Here is a 26776-nt window from a genome sequence, read left to right as displayed (position 1 = left end):
CTTTTCTCTAGCATTTTTCCTGGCATTTGAATAGTCTCCTGCTTCTTCCCTGCAATGGTTAAACAGCGCCCCACCACACGGCTGCTCCGCAGTTGATTTAACCCACACACTCTGATCTAATTTTTGGGTCGTTCCATTTTATTTTTCATTTCTAAACAACAAAGTATTCTACACACTCAGAATAATGAGTGTAACTTTTGCCTAAGGCGTATGGTGGATGCCGGCTAGATGCTCGGGAGCGGGCGGCGAGGGGCCGGGCCGGGGGTGGATGAGGACGCAGGGGACCCGAGTCGTCCTGAACTCCCGCCGGGCCTCGAGGCGCTCCCTCCCGCGCCAGCCCGGACCCCGGGCCGCAGACGCCTAGTCCCGGACGACTGTGCGGGCCGAGATCGCCTACAAACCCCCAGGACGGCGGCTGCCGAGGAAAACCAGGCTTTCTTGTGATGCCTCTCAGTTTGTTGGCCTAACTGCGGATGATGCGGAGCAGATGTACTCACACGAACACACAGGCCCACTTAGGACACAGAACGGAGGCGCCCCGCGCATCTGCTCCATTGCACCTCCTACCACCGCCTACATTTTACGTTTACAATCCCCCTGCTTTTCTTCCTAATTTTTCCACATATGTGTTTTGTTTCACTTTTCACTTCATGGTATTAATGTATTTCTCCAACTTGCTTTTTTTGCAAAAATTGTTGCTAATTTTTCCCTATTATGAACAATGCTGTGCTGAGTGAGCTCGTGACCATTTTTAATGTTCATCCACATTTACTTCCTCAGAATAAAATCGTGGACTTAAATTGCTGGGTCGAAGCATCTGTACATTTTTTCGGGCTTTCGGCAGATATTCCCATTCGGAAGATTGTACTGACGTGTCCCACCAGGCTTCGCAGGCACTGCGTATGATCAACGGTCCATGCATAGCTGCCCACTTGAGGAGGAGCCAGAAGCCCCATTTTTGTTCAATTTGTATCATTTATTACATGAATCTCTTACCAACTGTGAGAAACACCTTCTCGAAAGGTGTGTGGTTGGCAAGACCAAGGCTGGCAAGACTAAGCTCTCATGGAAAAGGGAAGGTTGGGGAGAAAACATGAAATATAGCATATATTAAATATATTTATGAAATATTTATGATATATAAACATAGCACTGAATATATATAGCATTAAGTATATAGATAACATGAAATGTAGCTTTAAATATATATTACGAGTGGAGTAAGTAAAACTTCCCTAAGCTGTCCACCCACAAATACCTATGGCAGTCTTCTCCTGAACGTCCTTCCTCAGTTTATTATTCGGGTGGCAGCAACACGGCCTGGGGCAGCCTCTCCCCTGTTCTTTGAGGACACACGCATCCTACCTCTTGAAGTGTTTGAACCAGCCCAGACCTGGCAGCATCACAGCCCTCATTTTCATTCTTCAGTGAGGACACTACTCACCATGGGCTCTGGAGCCAAAGCACCTCTGCCACTTAACGCACTGGGTAGCCCCCGGGGGGGGATTCTGCACCCTGAGCATCAGCTTCCTCAACTGAACCGTGAGGACAGCAACACCTCCATCGTTGCTTGGTTTAATCCAACCCCCATTCCCTTCTCTATTTCTTCTATAGAAGCCAGAAGAGCCACAGTTTCTTTGCAACAGGGGCACAGTCTTGGCCAATGATAGATACTACAGAAGTCTACTCTGGGCCTGTGGGAAAGATTTCACTTTTGTCATAACTGAGACTGGAGTTGCTGGCACCGCCACATGCAGGTTCACCCTGCTTTCAACATTGATGTGATATCTGGAGCTGCAGCAGCTACCTTGTGACCATGATGGAAAGGCCAGTTAGAGATTTTCTGTAAGTAACCTTCCTTGTGGGGTGGTTGTGAGAATCACGTGAAGTAATTTTTTTAAGGACTAAATACAGTACCTAATGCGATAAATACTCAATAAAAGGTATTTTATGATTATTTTTAGTAGTGTGATTTCAGTTGCCACAGGGTATTTTCAACTCTGATATATGAATGGCCAGGAATAAGAAGATGCTTGTCGAAGGTGATTCTCTGCTTCCAATTAGCATCAGTGACCCTGAGCAAGTCTTGAACCTCTATGGGCCTCAGTTTCCTCAGCTGCTTATAAAATAATATCAAACTTCCCTCTCAGCTCTAAAATTCTTTGATTTTATTTTCTTTTCCCTAGAAATCTTTCCATCACAGGATGTAGCATCCCGACTGACGACCAGAGACGGATGTGGAGGGCGTGTGATATTCCTAGTGCAGTTTACAAGTCCCTCAGGGCACCCCGGGACTCCTAACCAGGCCTCTGCATGTGAAGTACAGAGTACAAAATACCACCTAAGAAACAGTCTTGCCAAAAATGCCCAACCAGGATATAACAGCATCTGGAGCAGTGTTATCCGACAGAAATTTTTATGATGATGGAAATGCTTACACTGTCCAGTACAGTAGCCACGGGCTAAATGTGGATATTGGGCACTTGAAATGAGGCTAGGATACATATAGCTGATTCACTTTGTTATACAGCAGAAACTAACACAACATTGTAAAGCAATTATAGTCCAATAAAGATGTTTTAAAAAAAAAAATGAGGCTAGGGAGATGCAGGAACTGGATTTTAAAATTTAAGTTAATCTTCATTAAACTAATTTACATTCAGATACTCATCGGTGGCTAGTGGTTACCATATTGGACAGTATAGCTCCAGAGTCCAAACCTAACCTCCAAGTTAGAGGAAGTGGGAGATGGCAGGACAAGTTTCCGTGGGGAAAGAATCAGACAAACTCATGGGGGAGATTTATAAGACAACAGTCCTGGTGTCTTTAGAAAGTTGATGTCGTTAAAAACAAAACAAAAAAGGTGAGTGTCCTAGGTTATGAAAAGATTAACAAAATATAAAGCAGGAACCTAGATTGGATCCTAATGGAAAACAATGACAATACAGACTTAAAGCACTCCTGAGTCAGTCGGGGCACCGCACATGGCCTGGATGCAGCATAATATTACAGAATCATTGTTAGTTTTCTCAGGTGTGACACTGGTATTGTGATTATGCAGCACATTATTATTTTTATTTTTTATTTTTTAATAAATTTATTTTTGGCTGCGTTGGGTCTTCGTTGCTGCGTGTGGGCTTTCTCTGGTTGCGGCAAGCGGGGGCTACTCTTCGTTGCGGTGCACAGGCTTCTCATTGCGGTGGCTTCTCTTGTTGCAGAGCACAGGCCCTAGAGCACAGAGGTTTCAGTAGTTGTGGCACATGGGCTCAGCAGTTGTGGCTCGCGGGCTCTAGAGTGCAGGCTCAGTAGTTGTGGCATGCGGGCTTAGTTGCTCTGCAGCGTGTGGGATCTTCCCGGACCAGGGATTGAACCTGTGTCCCCTGCATGGCAGGCGGATTCTTAACCACTGAGCCACCAGGGAAGTCCCTACATGATTTTTTTAAAAAGCTCCCATTGGATCACACTGGTTTACAAACATGCTGTTATTTTTCTGAAAAAAAAAAAAAAAGTTTTTTCTTGATCTTATTTCTCTTACCAACTATGGCCCCATTTCTTTCCTCTCTTTTGCAACCAAACTCCTTTCAGCATTGTCTGTTCTGCTCACCAATTCACCAAGGACCTCCAGGCTGCTGAATGCAATGGCCAACTCCTAGCCCTTCTCTCTTACCAGGATCATCTGAAACAGCCGGTCACTCCTCTGCACACGTACAATTTCCTCACTGGCCGCCAGGAAAACAGACCTCTACCCAATGACTGCTTCTTCTCATCCTCCTTTGCTGGAGCAAACTCCTCCCGATTCTTGGCGTTACATGGCCAAGGCTCTGCCTTAGCTCCTTCCTTCCCTATTCCCTTTCCCCTCACTTTCTGGGTGAGCTCTCCCAGCTCATAGCTGTAAATAATCAATATGCAAATGACTCCAAAGTGACAATTCCCTCCCAGATTTCTCTCCAAACTCCAGCCGTCCCCGGTCACGTCGGACTCCACATGCCCTGATCCCCAACTGGCCTCTTCCACATCTCAGCTGCTGGCGACGCCCCTTCCAAGGCCAACTCTGCTCTCTCGTGCTCTGCACTGGCCGTCAGGAATCCTACTGGCTCTAGGACACCGCTAGAGGCCGACCATTCTCGCCAAGCCCACATCATTTCTCTCCTGGACCAGCCTTCTGGTTTCCCTACGTCCACCAGGCATTCTCTCAGGACGTCCCCTTCGACGCATAAATCAGATAATGTCCTTCCTTTTCTCAAACCCTCCAGTGGCTCTGTACTTCACCCAGAGTAAAAGCCAAACTCCTCCTAATGGCCTTCCAGGCCCGGGCCTTCCTCCCTCCTCCCCCCGTCTGCTCATTCACTCCGCTCTTGAACAGGGCACGGCCTCTGTCAGGGGCTCTTTCCACAGATACTCATCTGGACAACTCCTTTAATTTCTTCAAGTCTTGGCTCAAATGTCACTGTCTCTAGTCTTACTCTGACCACCCTGTTTAAAACAGTAATTGTGTTCTCTCCACCGTCAGTCCCTCTTATTTTGTTTTATTCTATCTTTTTTCCCATATTATTTATTACCTTATAGGAGAAAGTTTCTCCTTATAGGAGAAAATTTGCCTATTTAGCCTTATTGTTTGTCTCTCGCTGCTATACCACAAACTCTACAAGATAAGACTTTTTGACTGTTTTGATCACTGATGGATTCCAAGTGCCTAGAATAATGTGTGGCATTGAATAAGCCCTTCATGACTATGTGTTGAATAAATTAACATCCTCAAAGAGATAAGATATTGCAACAAGAAATATGAAGAGGATATACACAAAAGATACCCTGAGAACAAGAAAAACTCCTGGAACTAAACACACAATGGAAGGATTCAAAAATAAAGTTGAAATCTCTTGTAAAGCAAAAAGGTGGAGGGGAAAAAAACATTAAATAATTCAAGAAAATTTCCTAGAATTGAAACACATGAGTTCCCAGATTGGAAGGGCCTACCAAGAACCCAGGACTACATCGACAGATGAATGGATAAAGCAGATGTGGCACATATATACCATGGAATCTTACTTAGCCATAAAAAGAAACGAAATTGAGTTATTTGTAGAGAGGTGGATGGACCTAGAGACTGTCATACAGAGTGAAGTAAGTCAGAAAAAGAAACAAATACCATATGCTAACACATATATATGGAATCTAAAAATAAAAAAAAAAAATGGTTCTGAAGAACCTAGGGGCAGGACAGGAATAAAGACTCAGATGTAGAGAACAGACTTGAGGACATGGGGAGGGGGAAGGGTTAGCTGGGACGAAGTGAGAGAGTGGCATGGACATATATACACTACCAAATGTACAATAGATAGCTAGTGGGAAGCAGCCACATAGCACAGGGAGATCAGCTCAGTGCTTTGTGACCACCTAGAGGGGTGGGATAGGGAGGGTGGGAGGGAGATGCAAGAGGGAGGAGATATGGGGATATATGTATGCGTATAGCTGATTCACTTTGTTATACAGCAGAAACTAAACACCATTGTAAAGCAATTATACTCCAATAAAGATGTTAAAGAAAAAAAGAACCCAGGACTAGGCTCATTATCATGACAGAGAAAAAACTGTACAATTTGCAAAGTGATCACATCAAAACACAAGATCTGAGCACAAAGAAACAAGAATCAGGGCTTCCCTGGTGGCGCAGTGGTTTAGAATCCGCCTGCCGATGCAGGGGACACAGGTTCGGGCCCTGGCCTGGGAAGATCCCACATGCCGGAACAACTAGGCCCGTGAGCCACAACTACTGAGCCTGCGCGTCTGGAGCCTGTGCTCTGCAACAAGAGAGGCCGTGACAGTGAGAGGCCCGCACACCGCGATGAAGAGTGGCCCCCGCTTGCCGCAACTAGAGAAAGCCCTCACACAGAAACGAAGACCCAACACAGCCAAAAATAAATAAATAAATAAATAAATTAATTAATTAAAAAAAACAAACAAGAATCACTGTGGCTCTGAGGTTCTCGGAGGTAACACTGGAAGCTAGAAGTCAATATGATGCCTTGAAATTTCAGGAGGAAAGTGACTTCCAGTGCAGAATTCTCTAAACAATCTATGATTCTAGTGTCAGGGCACAACAGTGACACCCTTCAGGCAGGCAAGTTCTCAGACTTTCAGTTCCGCTGCAGGGAGCGTGGTCCTTCTTGCTACTGGAGAGCCTCTGGGGGCAGGGCCGTCCTGTTCATTACCCCCTCTTCGTTCCCAGCAGCCAAGCATGAAGCGTTGGATAACTTCCCTATGGCCTCTGTGACGAAATGGTTTGAAAAGCTGGCTTCCTCAGTTCTTGGGACCGTGGGGGGCATTTATATGATTATGGGTGGATATGGGATTACGCTTCTTGCTACATGTTTTATTCTCTCATGAACAATACTTTAAGGAGGGTGTAAGGTCCCTGTTAACATGTGACCAGCACTGCATCTGATGATGATCTTATGAAAGCCACAAGAATCTACCTGGTACAGAAGTGGGAAGATCTCCGGGGGCATTAAACAAAGAACAGGCCAGAGGACGGAGAAGCCAGCCTCTCTGAACTTTTAGATTTTGTGTAAGCCTGACACTGTGGCTTGGTTCCTCCTTGCCCCTGTGGCAGACTCTTCCCCTTGAAGGACCTTGGTGCGGCTGGGCACACGCACACGCACGCGATGGCCGAAAGCTCAGCGCTGCCAGGCAGAGCAGTGGTACGCGATGGTGGTGTGGCTGGGATTTTGGAGCTGGCAGACCTGGGTTTTCATTTCATGCCTCAGGAGAGTGAGCCCGTTTCTCCACACAAAAGCACTACACGCACACCTTCAACGCCCCCATCACGAGCCCTTCCACACGCTAGACGCCTTCTCCATTTGTTATTCCACTTTAATTCTCCCACTAACCAAATAAGGAGGTGGTCCTGATGACACAGAAACACTTTGTAGGAAATTGCTTATCCAAATTCATACGAGTTGGTCCCGTCTCTGCTCTGGATGTCCACTCCACAGGCTCCTTGACGACAGGGACCAGGCTCACGCCAGAGGTCACCGCGTGTAAGGCCGAACTGGTCACACTTTCCCGTGGTGCCCTCCTGCCATTACCAGGAAGTGCACGCCCGGAGGCTTGCTGCCCCGGTCGCGTTGCAGAGGAGCCGTCCGAGGTCCCGGCAGAGGAGGGCCTGCCCCGGGCCTGAGCGCGAGGCTGCTCCCCTCCGCGGGCGTCCGTCAAGGGGCAGCGTGAGCTGCAGGAGGACGGGTATCAGCACGTCACTCTCGGCACCGGGCACGAGGCCTGGCACGCTGCAGGTGTGCAACAAACAGCTGCTGGATGGAGGACCTGAGCAAACTGGAGAGGGAAATGGGGGCAGTGGCACCTTGGGAGGCAGACTGGATGTCATTATAGCCTCGGTCATCTAGTGACCTAACTCCGGGGAGCAGGGGCCTTGAAGGAGCCTGCGGCCCTCCTCTCATCAGGAAAAGCGCTTCCAGGGCCACCGGCCAGTTTGACAGAAGGCTGACGGGCACTGGGGGTGACCGTCAGGTTGGAATGGACATCTGGCTCTCCTCCAGAAAACATGATGTGGAAAAATTGAGACCTGAAAGGAAGGGGCCCTTGAAGCTTAGCAAAGAGACTGGGAAGGAGTAAAGACAGTCTGTAAAAACGTTCGGGGGACCTGGACCTCACACCTGGGTCCTGCTTTTGTGAATTCAGCAAATGAAGTACTAGCGGTTGAGACCGCCTTACGAAGTTAAGAGTAGTATGGAATTGCACTGAATGGTTTGAGGGACCCAGGAGGGCAGGGGTACAGATGGCAGGGCCTCTCCGGGGTTTCAATTTCTCACCTTCTGTGCTGGGCACGTAGGGGAAGAGGTACTGAGAACAAGTCAGAAGTATGGCCACTGGCAAGAACTGTCGGGTCTGAAGCCTGACTGTCCCTCATTCCGGCTGTGACCCTGGGCAAGGCCACCAGCTTTCTCATTTGTAAGACAGTGATGAGAAGAGCGCCCACCGCCGTGCACGCCGTGACCCCAGCCGTGCTGTGGCCATGCAGGGTGACTGTGAGCGTAAAGGCCTGTCACACGGGCAAGCTCAAGACAGGCTTCTCTTGGTACTGCCCAGGGCTCGGAGGCCCTTGGGATGAAGAGAGAAAGCCGTCATTCTAGTGAAGCACCTGGGACGCCATAACATGAGCAACGGCCACGTTTTCCATGAGGAAGGCCATCTTCAGAACGGTGGCCGAGGCTTCTAACCGCCGCTCTCAAAGGCAGACAGAGGTGAGAACAGACAAAGACCCCGCAAGTGTCAAGACAAAACCGTGTTTTTACTAAGTACCGAACCAGGGAACCCCACACACTTTCTGTGGACATCAACGTTTTCTCTTTCATATTTTAAAATGGCATTGTGCATACACGTTATTTTAAACACTTAGACACATCTTGGATACACAAACAAACGTAAGAAATCACTGTGAGATGCTTTGAGATCCAAAATCGCACTCATCAGAACCACTAAACCAGCTCTGGGACTCCTCTGCCCCGCTGCCTCCGGGGACAGAGAGCGGGACCCGGCACCGTGCAGCTGCCTGCGTCGCGACCCAGGAGGCGGGTTAATGTGGAGTCACAGACTGCGCCTCTGTTGACATCCGGCGGGTAAGCGGGAAGGGGTCAACCCAGCTGGCTTCTAAAAAAGACGCTGCAAATACAATCTCCTCCATTTACCTCACAAGCGCTCCACCTGTCCTCAGCGCGCGCGTCAGAAACAGGCCGAACGTACGTGGCGTGATGCCCAGGTATCACGAAGGGTCACCATCACCTCACTGCTTCCGGTCAGGAGACACGTGGCCAGGACCAGGGCCTCCACGAGCTGCCCCCTCTTGCTGAGTGGGGTGAAGCCTGTGCAGCCCCACTGGCCTCCCCTGAGAACTGAGACGGCTCGGGTAACGCTTTGTGCCGAAGCCCCGGGGGCTGCCGCTGAGCTCTGGCCGAGGTGGCAGCGGTGCAGCTGGGCTGACCTGTGACGCCAGGGGAGCTCTTGGGACAAACAGCCCCTCCGCTCAATCACGTCCCACCGGCAGGTCCCGGGGAACCGGGCTGCCTGAGACGCGTATGAGCAGGCCCGGGAAGACGGCCAAAACACAACCCTGAAGATTTATAGCCATGGAAGTCATCAACCTAACTTGAAAAGAACAGTCGTGACTGAGACTCATGAGGCATCGTTTAGAAACCGAAGGGCACGTGTCAGGGAGTCAGCCCCGCCACCAAGGCTCAGCAGCACCCTAAGAGCTGCACAGAATTACACGTGTGAAGGAATCTGTCTTCTACATGGACATTCTTTCACCTTTACGAAAGGAGTGGAAACGAGGGCTGAGAAACATTTGACAATCCCTTGTAGATAAGGACCAGACCATCAGAGAGACCTGTCTTGTCTTTTATGATCTGGCCTTAGCTCATAAGATGAGAAGTCTGCAGAAAGTCCTAGACCACTCATACCATGACAGCAAAACTCTTCTAAAAACAGATTTACAGGGTAGAATTATTGAGGGTACGCTAAGCCAAATTAATGTTCAGTTTTAAAATAAAAAATGTCAGACAGTATCGTAATTTTCTTGTTTAGAAGACTTTTCCACATGCATAAATGCAGACTAGTACTTTATGCTTAATACATTTCATCAAAGGTGAGACTTTTATCACCCAAATAGTAGACAAAAATAAGGACTAAATTCATTCCAAATCTGTACTTTGATAACTTACCAAATTTTGGAATAAGTTTAATTGGAGGGACATGGGAAGAGATGAGTATCTTTCTGCTTATTACACATCTGGAATTGTATCCGCTGTAGTTACAACACTAAGTTATAACGTTGATAGAACTGAGGTGCAGCCTATTTTAATAATATACACTGAATCTAGACTTGCCAACCCTCAGTCACTGCTACATGATTTACAATGTGGCCACGAAAACGGTTCCCTTGAATGGCCCTGGTGTCATGAGTCCACTCCCCAGGGCACGAGCTGCCTTGGATTGCGAGGAGGGTCCGGAACTTCACACAAAGAGCCTAAGAAAGGGAGCCCCAGCAGAGCTGCAATGCACCCCCTTTGGCTTCTTAAAAACACTGAGGTGAGCACAAAACACGAAGAGGGAGCATTCGACTACCTGGTGGAAAGGCTCACCACCCCCTACTCCAGCAAACCCCCTCTACCTGTTCTATTTCTTTTCATTTCTGGAGTGGGCTTTCTCTCATGATGATCCGAAAGGTACCCACAGAAAATGCTGGAAAGTCTTACCACTGGGACATCACTGCGGAGAATCTTCTGTTACATAGGAGAGACACCACCTGCCTATTTCCTCTTTGTCAGTACAGAAAACACCCCACTTTAAATATTATGTACAGAGAAGAGGCTGCCACGTGCCCTCATGCACAGCCAGCTCGGGCTCATGGACAGAGAAGGGCTTCCGTTTAGAACAACCTACACCTACAGACAGCAAACACCAAGAGACATGCACACACTACAGAGAACTGGACACGAGGAATTCACATTTTACACCAGTGAGGGGACACTGTTACAGAACGCTGATGGGATGGTCTGTCATCACACTCTGACACAGGGGGTCTGGGAAGGTGTCTGCTTCTCCTTTTTCTCCCTCTTTCAGGATTCACACTTGGTTCTGTCAGGCACTAAGCAACCCGGTGGCTTCTGGTCCAGTTGGATCTCTCAGTAGTCTTTTTGAACCTCTGTATCCCTCTGTGGAGAGCCGAGTTCAAATGCTGGAAACCGTGATGCCTCTGGGGCCAGGATGTCGGAGAGGAAGTGAACAGTGCCAGCCATACCTGCAACGCAAAACGCGGTCCTTTGTGAGAAAGGGTGCGTGGCGGGGTCCAGAACCAAGTGACCTCTGATCACTGCCCTTACTGGGGCTGTAAGGATGTGGGAAAAGGTGGGGAGGACTTTGAAAATAACTTCACACACACAAAAAGGAAATCTTCGCATTAGCACCCAGCAGGTAATACCAGTTTTCTTCATTATCTTAATTTTAAAAATTGGTTTCTGAGCTTTAATCTTGTATCTTGACACTTTAAGATGATTTCACAGAAGTGCTAACAAAAAAGTTAAGGGCGCTGCTATTGTGATATTCCAACATATAAACTTCCTCTCAGAGCCTTTACGTTTTTATTCCAAACGGAAGGTTGCACTTTGGGTTTCAAAAATGTTATTTTAAAACGACCTTTACTTGCTGGATCAAAATCCCCACCGCCAATCACTGCAGTAACTCAGCAGCCTACCCGAAGGATCCCGTGGCGGGAGGGAGCTCCTTCACAAAGGTCCTGGGCGCTGCAGGCCCTTCCAGCCTAGCGGCCTCCACACCGGCACTGACCCAGCCAACGAGAAGCTAGTTAGTGTCTCCTGCCAGGCACTTGTGAGGCACAGGGGCCCAGAAGAATGCAAGAGCTTCCAGCCTCTCGGGAGGCTACATTCAAAGATTTTCACCCGCTGGGGCTTTGAATTTGCCATTATAAACTTGAATTTATGAACCTGCATGAACTCCATTTAGAGTTCAGGTATTAACTGTGTTATATCTGATACATATACACCTCATTTTTATGACACAAAAGACGAAAATTTTTATTCTGAGAAACATTTTTTCGTTACGGTTTCTTTGAATATTAAAAAGATCTTATTCTGCAAAAGATAATGACAAATGCTCTAATTTTTGCTCATTTATCTATTATATGATTAAAATATTATCAGTAGCAGAAATAAAACACGGCATAGCACTACAGACAATTCAGACATCAAGAAGATAATGAAGGACTACTACCAAAGCTTTATGCACATAAATTTAACCCCGCAGGTGAACTGGAGCAATATCTTGAAAATACAAACTACTAAAACTCACTGAATATGAAACAGATAACTTAACAGCCTTGTAACCTATTAAACAAATGGAATTTGTAAATTTAAAACTCCCGAAAAAGAAATCTCTTGGCTAGGAAGGTTTCGCTGAAGAATGCTACCAAACATTTAAATGAGAATTCCTCCACCAATTAATATACAATCTATTACAGAAAACAGAGGAGAAGGTACTTCTCAATACAGTTTACTAGGCCAGTATTAGCCAGATAGCAAAACCAGACAAACACAGTATAAGAAAGGAAAACTACACGCCAATATTCCTCATGAATATAGACGCAAAAATCATCAACAACATATTAGCAAATATAATTCTGCAATACATAAAAAGAATTGTACACCATGGCCAAGTAAGGTGTATTCCAGAGACGCAAGGTTGGCTTAATATTTGAAAATCAACCAATGTGATCCACAATGCTAGGGGCCTGAAGAAGAAAAACCACATGATCTTATCACCTGATGCAAGAAAAGCACCTGACAAAATTCAACACCCATCTATCATTTGATTTTTTAAAAAGTATTCATGTATTCCTTCTGAAATTTATTTTGGAATTACTATAAAAGGTGGCTCTAAAGTAATTAAAAAGTTACCATCCATTTATCCTAACACCATTTAACGTTTGCCCTCTGGTTTCTGTGGCTTATGTTCCAAATTACCATTACACACACACACACTAAACAAAGAATATCTGAGTCTCTGCAGGACTTCCATTTTGTTTTCCTGAATTATATTCTATGTATTGTGTGTGCCTGGAGCAGACGCGCAATGTGTTTGCTGGTTTCTTTCATTGCTCTTGTTTTTCAGAACTGTCTTCAATATTCTCATTATTTTTTCCAACTACTAATACTTGAATTTACTAATACTTTTAAATTACTAATATTAATTATTTACACTTCTTTACATGACTTAAATAATTAAATACATTTAAGTAACTAGCCAAGTTTGCTGCGAATAGATCAATACTACATGCACAATATTACCGATGAAATGCACAGGAGTAAACTTATTTTCTTCCATTACTGAGCAGCAGACAGTCTACGCCTATACACGTCACAAAAGATCTAAAAATACTTGGAAGTTCACAGGAGCACAAAACAGGCAAGGTAGAGAGACTCAATATAATTTTCAGCAATGAACGACTTTGCGCACAGTATTTACCAGCTGTGCAGCGATTACTAATTAAGATCAACTGTGATGGTGCACAGAGTCAGGAGAACCAAATGCACACACCCAGATACTTAAACCTGGAGTTCTCCCTCACTCTTACCTTCAAAGAGAGAATAGGGTCTGTCAGGAATGCGGCAGCCATGTGTTCCATAGTCTAGGCACCATTCTGCAAACTAGGGAGAAAGACATTTCTTTTTAAGAGTGGGGATTTCACTTGGTGAAAATGGAACGCATAAGACACTGCAGTGAATTCACCAAGGATCAAAGAAAGCAGACTCCCAGGCAACAGAGTGGCCAGGAGTGTGAGCTCGGAGGGACTCGGCACCACCTCTTCTGAGCAGGTGAGACCTGGCGAGCTCTGTCACCTGCCTTGGCCTGTTTCCTCCTCCGTAGGGGGGAATTTACCTAGGAAGGTTGTTGGGAAGACTGAAGTAAGAGATCTCACAACCCAACAACCTCCGGTCTTTTCTAAGCACTGCCTCCTGCCCCTGCAGGCGCTCCGCCCAGATTAAAACACTGGCTCTGAACCGCTTGCCCGGCTGTGCTCTCTGGGCTCACCGCCAGCCCCTCTGCTGAGCACGCAGCCCTCCCTCCCTCCTCCTCCCACCACCGCTCCCCACTGCCCACCCTGTTCATCTTGAAAACTCACCCTCAGCTTTTTCAGCAATTTCCTTTGAGCTCCCCCACCCTTTCTTCTTAAACCTCTTCAATGGATTTTTATAACATTATAATAAATTTAAGCTAACTTATTTTTTGTCATACGTATAGAAAGAATCATGAATTCAGCACATATACAATAAAACTTTCTACCCTCCAAATCTACTCACTCTTCTAGCTTGTTTGATGCACCACCATCTATCTGGTTTCCGTAGTCAGAGATCACAGAGACATTCATACATTTCTGTCTTCTCCACATTAAAAAAAAACCCACTGAATTCTGTGGGCTCAGCTCAATATCTGTTTTTTTTTAGTGTCTATCAAGAGGAATTTATTTATTTTTTTAACATCTTTATTGGAGTATACTTGCTTTACAATGGTGTGTTAGTTTCTACTTTATAACAAAATGAATCAGCTATATCAATATCGTAAGTGTTTCTGAATCTCTCCTCTTTAGTATCGCAGCCAGTGCCCTTGGTTTATAACTCAACGTTTCTTGCATTAATTATTAAACAACAATCTGGAGAAACCCAAATTATTTACCTCTACCTCATCCATTCCACTGTGGCCACGGCAGTCCTTCTGAGAGGAGCCTGAACATGAATCACAAACCTTTGGGAAGCCCCACCTGCAGGTGAGAACCACCCAGGAGCTGGCACCGGGGGGCCTGGGCTCCCGCAGAACCAGGCCCAGGGTGGGATCCAGGCACTCTTTTAAAGCTCCCAGTGACTCTAAGGTGTAACCAAGGCTCAGATCTACCGACTAAGGGGAAGGACTAGCTTTCTTTGGCCTCGGCCCCTCTGACTTCACCCCTCACGCTTGCACCCTCCCGCGCTGAGCGCTCGGGGTCAGGCTGCACTCTGCCGTGCCTGCCTCCATGCTCTGCAGGGGCTCTTCTCCTACTGGGGTGCACTTCGCCTCCCCACGCCCTTCCTGGCCCACCTGAAAAGCTCCACATCTTTAGAAAACTAGCTGTGCCTCAGCCCCCACGAAGCCTTCCCCAGTCCCCGTATGTTCTTACCCACCTGCTACTGCGACTGCCGTCCACCCGAACTGCCCCTCGCCTCGCTGACCCCAGCTCCTGCCCTGCTCTGCTCTGGCCAAGGGAACGAACGCTGCGGGCCCCAGGGTGCTCACCCCGCCAGCTTCCTCGGCGGGCGGCACCCCTCCCACCTGCCCGCTCAAGCTCCAGCTCTGCTCTGGGTCTCGGCCTACGTGGTGCCCCCGACGCCCGGGTCAGGCGCCCGCCCTCTGCATCCCCACGATACCCTGCGCGGCCTCTGTTGAGCGTGGGCACCACGACCGCGTGCGTGACTCGGGCAGGGCACCCGGACGGAGGGCTCTGCTCCATCTGGTGCGGGAAAAGGCTTGAGAACAGGAATAAATACACAGAATAAGCCACCCGAATGCCGCCATCCATCAAGGGTCATTGGACATTTTGGTGCATTTTCTTCCAATCTTTTTTTCTGTGTTCCTGTCACTTTATTTTGTGACGTGTGTATAGTAATAAAAACACCAGCAAACGTTTACTGAGTCTTGCTCTGTGCGTCCAGTTTCGCACATCCGATGCGTATTTAAGCCTGTCCTCGGTGCCGGCACCGTCCCAGGTACTGGGTAGGGTCGGGACGTTGACCAGGAAGATGACGCAGCTCGTGGTCTAGGGTGCGGCACACCAGGAACAAGCAGGAGCGCATGGTGAGCGCCTCGGTGGCTCTGTCACCGGGGAGACCTCAGAGGTCACCTCCACCAGGCAGATTTCAGGGAAGCCCCAGGAACGCTGCACCCCGTGGAGAGCGTGGGGCAAGGTAGGGGAGAGGCAGGCAGGGGCCGAGGCGCACGGGGCTCTCCACTTCGGGGCTGTGGGTGCTGCTCACGGGCAGTGGGAGACCACTGGAGGATTTTAAGCAGGGGCAACTACCGACGGCCTGCCCATTACCTCAATTAATTCTTCCTGGAACAAATTTAGGAGGCGGGTAGTACTTTTACAGATGAGGAAACTGAGGCTTGAAGAAGGGGCGCCCCAAAGTCATGAAGCTAATAAATGCACAAGAGGGCATCCTAACAGGTCACGGGACTCCAGAATGCATTTCCAGCCCTTAGTCCCACTGTACAGATGGAACGGCCAAGGCACATGGCCGCCAGGGACAAGGCTGTGCAGAGGAAACCACAGAGTCGGGAGAAACATGTCTGAAGGAGGAGAGGGCTGTATTTGGGCTCTGTGTGTGCCCTGGAGGGTTCAGAAGCGGTTTGGATAGAGATGTCCTTACCTTGCAAGCGCGGTAGAGGTACTTTTTATCCCGCGTGAGGTGGTAAAGGGAAAGGAAAGAGTAGCCGTTCCCAGCGGTCCCATGGCAGATCCCATAGCCCTTCCGCAGCAAACCTCGCTGCCAAATCACATCGCTGCACTCCATGGCATCCTTCAAGTACTTCTCCTCCTTAAAAACCTGGGCAATGAAAAACAAAAGCAGTGTTAAACAGACGTCTTATGCAACGAGTTAGCAAAATATTTCCCCTTTCTGTTTAGAAAACTGCACGACGTTCAGAAACCTGAAATGACGGGTAAACCAAGCCCAGCGGCAGCGGTACTGCACCAGGTGCCGTGCAGCCCAAGCCACTCCTCTCCCCGCTTCGCCTGCCTTCGAGTTCATGGTTTTTCAAAAGCAGTTCAAAAGTTCCAACAGTCATAAGGAAGGCAACCAGATCTCCCTGGTAAGATGCTCTGTCACAAATGAACCACCTGTGCCTCCTGGGGCCTGCAGGCTGCAGCTGTGACACTCCTACTCGTGCAGAGGGCAGTCGAGGATTCCACACTGTCCCGTCATCCAGGTCAGGAACATCCCACATCCTAGTTAGCCACACATCCAACGCACCCGACAAGCTGTCATAAACCGTCACAAGGAAACCCGCAGAGAGTGTCCTCAGCCCCAGGGGCAGGCGGCACCATCTCCACGCAGTGGTTTACGGGGACGGAGGGACAAACGCGCTGGGCAGAGGCAAGTGCGCCAGCGTGAGGACGCTTTCGCCCCCCCAGCTTCCCCTTGACACTCTTCTCTGTCTCCTCACATTTCATTTATTTTCTTTCCCCGGTCCTCTCCTCTGAATCTGTTATTAGCAGTCTCCCCTGCTTAGCTCATTCCATTCTAGTGCAAATGAGTTTTGGACCACGGATCAGAGGCCAAAGGTCACTGGAGAAGAGCTCCTTGGGGCGGCAAAGGGGATGCTCCTTGTGACTGCTGAGCGCGACTCCTGGGCACCCGCTGAGGTGCAGGAGAACCGAAGTGCCTGAACGGTGATCAGCGCCTGCCGTGGCCAGAAGGGGGAAGAGGCAGATCCGCGTTTCCGTCACCGCTCCTGGTGCGGAGCCTCGCCAGGGCCAGGAGCAAGACTCCCAGCCATAAAAGCAGCTGAGACGTGGACTCTGGGGTCCCTGAGCGTGCGTCTCAGCTCTGTCACCTTTTAAATGTGACCGAGGACAAATCACCTCTTACGTCTTAATGTACTACAAAAAGATACCATTTCTTCATCTCAGCGGCTTGCTGTATTAAAATGAAATAACATAGAAGAAGCTTTCAGAACACTGCCTGGCACACGGCTACTGCTACTTCTGAGCTGTCATTAACTACCATTCTTTCTATGTTATCATGCCAGCACAAACATTTCATCCTCTCATTTGCATCTTAAGCCTCTTAAAATGAATTATAAAAGGAACCTTTTTCCCATCCTAAAAAAGATTAGGTCAAAGCTGACAGGTGAAAGGAGACTGTTCTGGAGGCTACGTCATAAAATCACACGGAGGGTAAGGCCAGTCCTAAAGAAAACCTGACTGGCCCCTTTCTGATGGTCACCCAGGGGTACGTGAAACCAATCGGACTTCCTTCCCGTCGTCCCTGCCCCCCTGGTGAGACTGAAGCTGCTAGAGGCACCCCACACCGCCAGCTTCACCTTCCTTCCCCGGCACGTGCCCGCAGCACGCCCACCACGCCCACCACCGTCCCACACTCGTGCTCCACGTGAGGAGCTACTCTGAACAGCGGGACATTTGAGGGGCTTCCCTGGTGGCGCAGTGGTTAAGAATCCGCCTGCCAACGCAGGGGACACGGGTTCGAGCCCTGGTCCGAGAAGATCCCACATGCCGCAGAGCAGCTCAGCCCGTGTGCCACAGCTACTGAGCCTGCGCTCTAGAGCCCGTGCTCCGCAACAAGAGAAGCCACTGCATTGAGAAGCCTGTGCACCGCAACAAAGAGTAGCCCCCGCTCGCCTCAACTAGAGAAAGACCGCACGCGGCAACGAAGACCCAACGCAGCCATAAATAAACAAACAAACAAATATTCCTTTTAAAAAAACAGTGGGACATTTGAATATTTAATGAACACTGAAGCTCCCAGATTTATCTTCTCTACATTGTAGCCATTATAACTTGGCCAGAAAATCTATTTACTGATCCATATTACCTCTCTCAAATCGTAAATTTCCCTGGGAAATGTCATGACAGAAAGTTTGAAGAGACAGTGCGATGCAGAGGAAGACGTAAGAGATCTGGAGTCGGAAGACATGGCTGGACTCCCTCTTCCACTACAACTGACCGAGTAACTTTGGGTGAGTCATCATAACTTCTCTGAGTCTGTCTGCTCACATTAGAAAATGAACTGATGCTGAGACGACCAAATGTTGAAAACAGAGACAAGCATTTGGGGCAGTTATTAAAAATCTTTAAGGATGAAAAAGAAACTAAACACATCAATGAATGGCTTGGAAATCTCAAAGAAACATTACTATAAAAAGAAATAGATATTCAAGAACTGAAAAAACACCAAGAGATGAAATTAAAAACCTATTGAGTAAGGCTTAATAGAGAAGAACTCATTAGTGAATATGAAGCTAAATAAATAGAAATTATACAATCTGAATTACAGAAAAGAAAAGAAATTAAAAACAAAAGCCTCAGAGACCTGTTGGAAAGTAAAGGCCTAACATTTACCAAATGTAGTAGAAGACATACAATTACAAGTTCAAGAAGCTTAAAGGCTCTCAAGCAGGATAAATACAAACAGATACACATGGGTACATGATAAAAATATTGAAAACCAAAAAGTAAGAGGAAATCCCGAAAGCTTCCAGAGAAAACACAGACTACTTATAAGAGAACAATATAAAGAATGACTAACATCCTAGAAATAGTGAAGGCCAGAAGACAGTGGAGCAGTATCTTTAAAGAACTGAAAGGAAAAAAAAACAAAACTGTCAGCATAGATATTCAGCAAAAATATATTCAAAGAATGAAGGTGAAATTTACAATAGCTAAGACATGGAAGTAATCTAAATGTCCATAGACAGATGAATGGATAAAGAAGATGTGGTACACATATACAGTGGAATACTACTCAGCCATAAAAAATAAGAAAATAATGCCACTTGCAGCAACATGGATGGACCTAGAGATTATCACACTAAGTGAAGTCAGTCAGAAGGAGAAAGACAAATACCATATGATATCACTTAACTGTGGAATCTAAAATATGACACAAATGAACCTATCTATGAAACAGAAACAGACTCACAGACATAGAAAACAAACTTATGGTTACCAAAGGGGAAAGGGGGGAGAGATAAATTAGGAGTTTAGGATTAACATACACACACTACTATATATAAAATAGATAAACAACAAGGTCCTACTGTATAGCACAGGGAACTACACTCAATATCTTGTAATAATCTATAAGGGAAAAGAATCTGAAAAAGGATATATATAATATCTCTGAATCACTTTGCTGTACACCTGAAACCAACACATTGTAAATCAACTATACTTCAATAAAAAAAATAGAATAAGAGAGTGAAGAGTAGGAGGCAGGGGTACCACAGCCCTGAGACCACACACTGTTCCACACCTAACCCTTCGCAGAGTGAACCTAACTCTTCTGAACCACTGTGGACTAGAGCACACCCTGCCCCTTCCTCAGACCTGGTCACCGACACCTTGCTCCTCTCGCTCCTCTGTATAACATGACCCTGTTGTGGACTTCATGGTATGAAGTAGAATTCAGAATTTTTTAATACCTGGTGTAATTTTCCATTGAGCTATAAGATTCTGACCTTACTCCCTCTGCCTCTTAAGCTTTTCCAAGGGAAAACTGGGTTGATTTTTTTCCTTTATGGCTTAATACATGACTACATGCAACAGCCTTTGGGATGCAAATCATTATCTGTCTTACTGCCATGGTGTTTACCATTTCTTCATAAACACTGTGAATAACAATGTCTGCTCCAAGGAAATGAAGGTTTTTCCCTTCCTTCTTAACGCTTTCATCTTTTTATCCAATATTTCCTTTATCTTCTTTAAGATGATTTCAACTATTAAAATTAAAGCCTTTAAGGAAAATATCAAAAAAGGAAAAATGAGCTCATATTCAGTGGAACTGGATTGGTAAGAGGGTTTGGACTTGCCAAGAAACAAACATGACAGGAAGTTAATAACACTACTTAACTTTTTTTTTTTATTCTCATAAGCAGAAGTGACGTTTCAGCTGATTCATTTACAAGACCTCTTCCAGTAACAATACTCAATTTATTAGGAGATTACACTTACAGTATTTTAGTAGTTAATTAAAAAACTAATTCCTAAGAGGCATTTCCACTGTAGGTCTTGGAGAGAAGGAATCTTTCACAATTTTCCACTTCAATTTTTTTTACATCTTCCATTTAGACTTAGTAGCCGATTTGATGGGGCAGCAGAATTGAGTTTTCTTAAGTGCAGGGCAATATTCACCTCTCTCATTGCTTCTGCTTATTATTAGGCATTCCTAAAGTGCAAGGGAATTTCTGGATCAGTTATTACAAAACCCCTGTTCTCTGCAGTTTTTGGAATAATAAAGAAATGTCCACAGAATTGATCTAGATGTTCATGGTAAGGATAGCATTCTTCACAAACCACCAAAAGATGCGGAATGCAGTTTTTGGAATAATAAAGAAATGTCCACAGAATTGATCTAGATGTTCATGGTAAGGATAGCATTCTTCACAAACCACCACAAGATGTGGAAGGAAGATTGAGGCACCACCCCCTGAGGGACTGTTTCAGATTTTGCCCATGGAAATCACCATTGTAGGAACAACCAGGAAGTAACCAAAACTTTCACCTATATTAGGAAAAGTTCCCTGGTTACATGTAAAGCAGATGTACTAGTAATCCCAAAATGTCAAGCTCACCTTGAAAACTATAAAGCAATTCAGTACAAATTGCACCAGTGCCACAGGAATATGTAACAGTAGGAATTCTGTTAGAATTGTATCAGTTCATTTGGATGTCAAGAACCACACATCATCACAGAGAACTGCAAGAAATTTTCTTAAATTAGAGAAAGATACAGAATCCTCGTTACCACAGATTCCACAACGATCTACAAACTAGAGGCTGTTTGCCAGACATGCATTCCTTGCAAGAATCATCTCTTTGACAATGGATCATCCTCTAAGTAATCTGCTGAATCATTGAAAGCCAGGCCAAAGGAGTTCCGACTGGTGCATTCAAGTGGGTGGCTCCAGGCAGAACATGGTGTCCATATGGCACTCACCACCAAAGGCAGGGCCGGAGGCACGGGACTGTTTAGCAATGAGTTGGGATCCAAATGCATGCACTACAACTAAAATATACTGTCCTTTATTTTCCATTAAAAAAAAAAAAAGAATGAAAGTGAAATAAAGACAAATTTAAGATAAGTGATAATCAATGTGTTGTCACCAACCCTGGACTATAAGAAATGCTAAAGGAAGTTCTCCGGGCTGAAGGAAATGATACTTGATAGAAATCTGGACCTTCTAGAAGGAATGAAGAGCACTGAAAAGAGGAAATATATAAATAAATATCAAAGACCATCTTCTTTGCTTGTCTTAATTTCTTTAAAATACATAGGACTATTTAAAAAGCAAAAATTATGAAACTATACTGGGGGTTTATAACATTTGTTCATATATCTGACAGATGTAATAAAGATGTACAGAACTGCTGTCAAGAGAACTAGGCACTTACTATTTTCTTACATTTTATATGAAGTGTACAATGTTAATTCTAAGCAGACTGAAAAGTTCAGGATGTATACTGCAATGTTAAAGATGTATGTTTAGCAACCACTAAAAAAATGTACAAATAGATAAAAGAGTCAATGAAATTCCAGAAAATATTCAGTTACTCTCTCCTACCTCCCTAAAAAGGCAAGAAAGAAAAAACGGAGGAGGAAAAAAAAGTTCCAAGATGTAGCCAATAGAAACCATATGGAAAAATGGCAGAGCTAAATCCAACCACACAAATAATTACATTAACTATATATGAACTAAACATTCCAAATTAAAGGCTGAGGTTGTTAGACTGCATTGCCAGACAACTCCCAACTATGAAGACACACACTTTAAATATAAAAACATCAAAAACTATAGAACATTGCTGACATAAATGAAAGAAAATGTAAAAAGTGGAGAGATACACCATATTTGTGGATAAGAACACTCAATACTGGTATCAGTTCTACCAAAACTGTTCTACAGATTGAACGCAATCTCAGTCATAATCCCAACAGGCCTCTTTTGCTGACAAACTGATTTCTAAAACTTATATGGGAATGCAAAGGATCTAGAATATTTAAAGCAATTTTGAAAAAGAAGAACAAAGCTGAAGTCTTCAATTACCTGATGTCAAAACTTACAGTAAAGCTAAAGTAATCCAAACGGCATGGTATCACAGTGACAGGTAAGGAGGCCAAAGAAACAGAACAGAGAGCCCAGAAATAAACCTACACTTACTAGGTCATTTGACGTTTGAACTAGTGCCTCTACAGGTACCAAATCAATCAATGGAGAAATCAAATGACGTGGGAACAATCAGATACTCCTATCGTTAAAAAAAAGTACTTCACCCCTTACTTCACATAATATACAAAACTTAATCTGAGACAGTTCTAAATGTAAAATCTAAATCCATGAAGCATGTAGGAGAATACTATCTGTATAACCTGGGAGGAAGTAAAATTTCTCAGACAAGATACAGAAAGTAGTTACCATTACAAAAAACACACTGATAAGGCAGATTTTACCAGAATTTAAAACTCTACTCATTAGAAGATGTCATAAAGAACATGATTAGGCCAACTACAGACTGGGAGAAATTATTTCCAAAACGTATCTGACCAAAGGACTTACAACCAGCACATATGAAGAATTTTTATGACTCCATAATAAAAGGACAAACAATAAATACATAAAACAATGTGGGTAAAAGATATGAACAGACACTCAACAAAGATACACAGTTGACCCTTGAACAACATGGGGGCTGGGGTGCCGGCCCCCACCTCGTTGAAAACCCTTGTGTAACTTTACAGTGGGCTCTCTCTGTATGCCGTTCTGCATCCCCATATTCACCACACTGCATACCGTGTGGTACCACAGTATGTATTTATTGAAAAAAATCCATGTATAAGTGGCCCCACGCAGTTCAAACCCATGTTGTTCAAGGGTCAACCGTACAAACAACCCATGAGCACAGCAAAATTGCTCGACATCATTAACCATCAGGAAGGCACAAATTAAAGCCACAATGAAATACCCACCAGAATAAAATCAAGACGACTTCCAACACCAAGTGTTAGCAGAGACGTGGAGCGACTGGAACTCTGTTTACACTGCTGATGGAATGTAAGCCGGTACAGCCCTTTGAGAAAAGGTCTGGCAGTGTCTTACGAAACTAAAAAAGCTACCTTCTGATCAAGCAATTCTACTCCTAGTTATTAGCCCCAAAGAAATGCAAACATACGTCTACGAAAAGATCTGTACAAGAATGTTCACTATACCTTATTCACAATTGCAAAAAACTAGAAACAACTGAAAAACAAAGGCATAAACTGTGGTACGTTTATAAATGATGCTTAACAATAGGAAGGTACCAGAATCTTGAGGAAGAAGGAATGAAAATATAGTTTGAAAATAATCTCTCCAGGTGATCCTGATATACACCACCTAGAAAGACATTCCATGTCAGAAATAATCAACTTACAAATGAGCTTTTGGAAAATAATTCATATGAAAACATTTTCTGATGGGCAGTGAAGAGTCGACCACCAGGATGCATTCTAACCCAGTTCTACTGTGGGAATTTCAGAGCAGGCTTGTGGGTGCAGGAGGGAAGGTATGGTTGTTTCACACATTTAGCCCAGAATCAAAGGATTACTTTGATATCACTTTGGTATGACTTACCTGGTTTTCCTAGGCAACATATTTACTTTTCCAAATATAATTTTATTTGACCAATGCTAGCATTTGTTTATCAGTGGCTGAGTCCACACAAACTGCTAATGCCCTAGGGCCTAAATGTGTGGTTAGAAGGTGGTAGAATTTGTTACCGTAACCTGTAATTTACTGTCAGATAATTAAGAACTGATCGTAACTATTCATCAAAATGGAGTCCAGCTATGAGGTCCACAAATGTAATTGTTAGGAAATCATTTGCAAGTAACAAAATTCCTAATACAGCATAGAAATATTGTTAAAAATCTTGACATTTTTTCCAAGACCATCTACAAATGCAAATAACTGCAAATAATACATGTTCATACCAAGAAGAGTATACCCTACGTGAAATGTGATTAGCATCTATAGGAAGGGAAAACAAATCTAGTGTGAATCTGGACTCAAATTATAGTTTTATTTGTGAAAGATATTAATATTTTTTTTAAATACTTGAACATCTTATGCCTTCCTAAGTGCTCCTGAAGAACTTACAACTTTATGTGCCAGCATAAGAAACTGCTGAAAGCTTGTTATTACACAAAATTTAAACATTTCCTCATTTTGAGAGATGGCTTCAATGAACAAGGACCCTCTTAATCTGAGTTAACAATAACTTGAGAGAAAACAGAGTCTAGAGCTGTGTTTCTCTAGCTTTGTGCCACCCCCTGTCCTGGCCAAGTACAAATTTCATACTCCACTAACTTATACTCTGAAGACATATTTTCACCTCCAACTGTAAAACTACATTATCTATGCTTCTTCAAACTACCATTGACGCCTTCTGCCCCAGAAGATTCCGCTTTTCCTCCCCTTCCTCATGTTTGGGAATTTTGAAGTACATGGACAAAATTAAGTTTTAGTGACTGAGTATGGGATCTTACTGTCCATGCTTCTAGAAAAGAGGAGTTTCTGTTTTGGAATCAGTGGCGGTGGGGGGGGGGGGTACGGGCACCCAGTGGTCTCCGGAGCGGAAGCCCTGCAGGCAGAGCTGGGCTGAGACGCGGTGGCCCTGCCGCTGGCAGGGGTCTGCGGCGCTTGCTCCCTTGGTACCAGCAGTGGTGGAAGCAGATGGTGGCCACGGTCAGCAGGGCTAATGGAAATGGAACTGCCCAGGACAAGGGCCCACTGCGAGCCCTGGCTCCTGACCACTTCTTACTGCCCACAGCTCAGCTGCTAAAGCAGAAGTGGGGAGACCCCCAGAAGCCAAGACTACCAGCCACCAGGAGTGCCCACCTCTATAGCTGATCCTCGTTAAAGCAAAAGGGAAAAGGAGTTTGACAAATAGAAGCTCTCAGTTTTTACCAGTCAAACATCTGTTCTGAATACCAAAGGATTCCTGTTTGTGCTGTCAGTACTGTGCTCAGATCCTATGGCTGGATATTTGTAATGTTACAGACTTATCTCTATGTCACTGAAGTTACATTTCCTCTAAAGCTCTAGAAAAGGGGAGGCAGTGATTTGAACAGAATTCTGTTCTAATTTAAAAGCTGACGTACTGTTAAGAAGATGAATCATTAAGTTCTTCAGATCTCCAAAAAGTATACTTCGTTGTGCTTTCCTCTCATCAAACATCATAACTTTCTGAGTTATTTTCTTGAATGCTCATACCTGACTTTCATATTATGTGAATATTTTTGGTGTTATTGTTGTAGGACTAAAAAATTCTGAGAAATCAGCCTAAATCATGAAAGGTAATTCCCCACAATTTTTCTAAATAATTTATTATAGTTAATCACAAAAGGAAAATAAAATTGATTCAGGGACCAGTTCTTCTGTAATTTTCAGGTAGACATATGAATTCTGCTCCAGTAAGTCTATTTCTGCAAAACTAAGAGACCTTGCCAAAACACTAATCAATCATTGTGGTTACATTTGTATACGTTGGTATATAGGCAACAATCTCCAACATCAACTATTATAAACAAAGATGCATTAAAAGAAAAATAAAATTGCAAAAGAAGAATTGTTTGCTTTCAACTCACATGATAATTCTAAGTCCAGGAGAGAAATCAACAGTATTCTTAATATTGTGCCCAGATAGATCTACAGAGTCTACTACAATTCATCAGTAAAGGTACTGCCTAATTTCCAATAATACCTCATATGTGTAAAAATTTGAATGCCACATCGATCTTTTGTAAATAATTTTATAATAATTTAAAACTCAAATTTAAAAGCTCCTGAATCATCAGCATCATCATCTAGCAATAAAGGCTCATTCAAGCAAGGAAATCAAATGATGTGAAGTCAAATAAAAAGCATTTTGGTTATAATACTGCCTCCTGCCTTATTGGATATTCATACTTATGTCATCTAGGTTTTCTTTTACACATGAATGTAATCCCTGTTAAAACACACACACATATACTTACAACTCTAATTATAGTGGTGATGAACAGTGAAATAAAAAGACTTTCTGTTTACTAGTAAAATATTAACTCTAAAAGGTTTTTAGTTTGCAAGCAAATGTGCTTACCAAAACCAAACTGAAAACGTGGTGGTGAAAACCGTGTCTGTGCACCTCGGGTGCTAAGGACACGCCCCGCAGCACTGACCTTGTACGCCTGCATGAGCATGTGGATGACACCGGGGGCCCCGTGACACCAGTGCACCAGTCGGTCTGTCTCATTGCTTAGGGATGACGGATAATTCCCAGATCGGAATCTTTTGTGGCGCATATAGTCAATACTAGGTTTCACCATTTCTGTCAAGGTTTCTTGGTCCACTTTTGCTGCCGGCTTTTAAACAAACAAAAATAACACATTTAATTTATGTT

At 44.7% G+C, this 26776-nt stretch overlaps 1 protein-coding gene across 1 annotated transcript in view; it reads right to left on the bottom strand.

Moving 5' to 3' along the window:
- Window positions 1–8287: 8287 nt before the first annotated feature.
- LANCL2 (LanC like glutathione S-transferase 2) overlaps window positions 8288–26776 on the bottom strand; it is a 61200-nt gene continuing 42711 nt past the window's right edge. Inside the window, exons 6-9 of the mRNA XM_061198323.1 lie at window positions 26556–26738; window positions 15990–16166; window positions 13166–13238; window positions 8288–10816 (exon numbers count right to left, since the gene is read on the bottom strand). Of these exons, the coding sequence (XP_061054306.1) occupies window positions 10701–10816; window positions 13166–13238; window positions 15990–16166; window positions 26556–26738 (549 nt within the window). The 3' untranslated portion in view covers window positions 8288–10700. The remainder of the gene's footprint in view (window positions 10817–13165; window positions 13239–15989; window positions 16167–26555; window positions 26739–26776) is intronic.

This window comes from Eubalaena glacialis, chromosome 8, assembly GCF_028564815.1.
Source record: "Eubalaena glacialis isolate mEubGla1 chromosome 8, mEubGla1.1.hap2.+ XY, whole genome shotgun sequence".
NCBI lineage: Eukaryota > Metazoa > Chordata > Mammalia > Artiodactyla > Balaenidae > Eubalaena > Eubalaena glacialis.
Note: the sequence above shows the minus strand (reverse complement) of the source record. Positions and strands in the feature narration are given on the sequence as shown.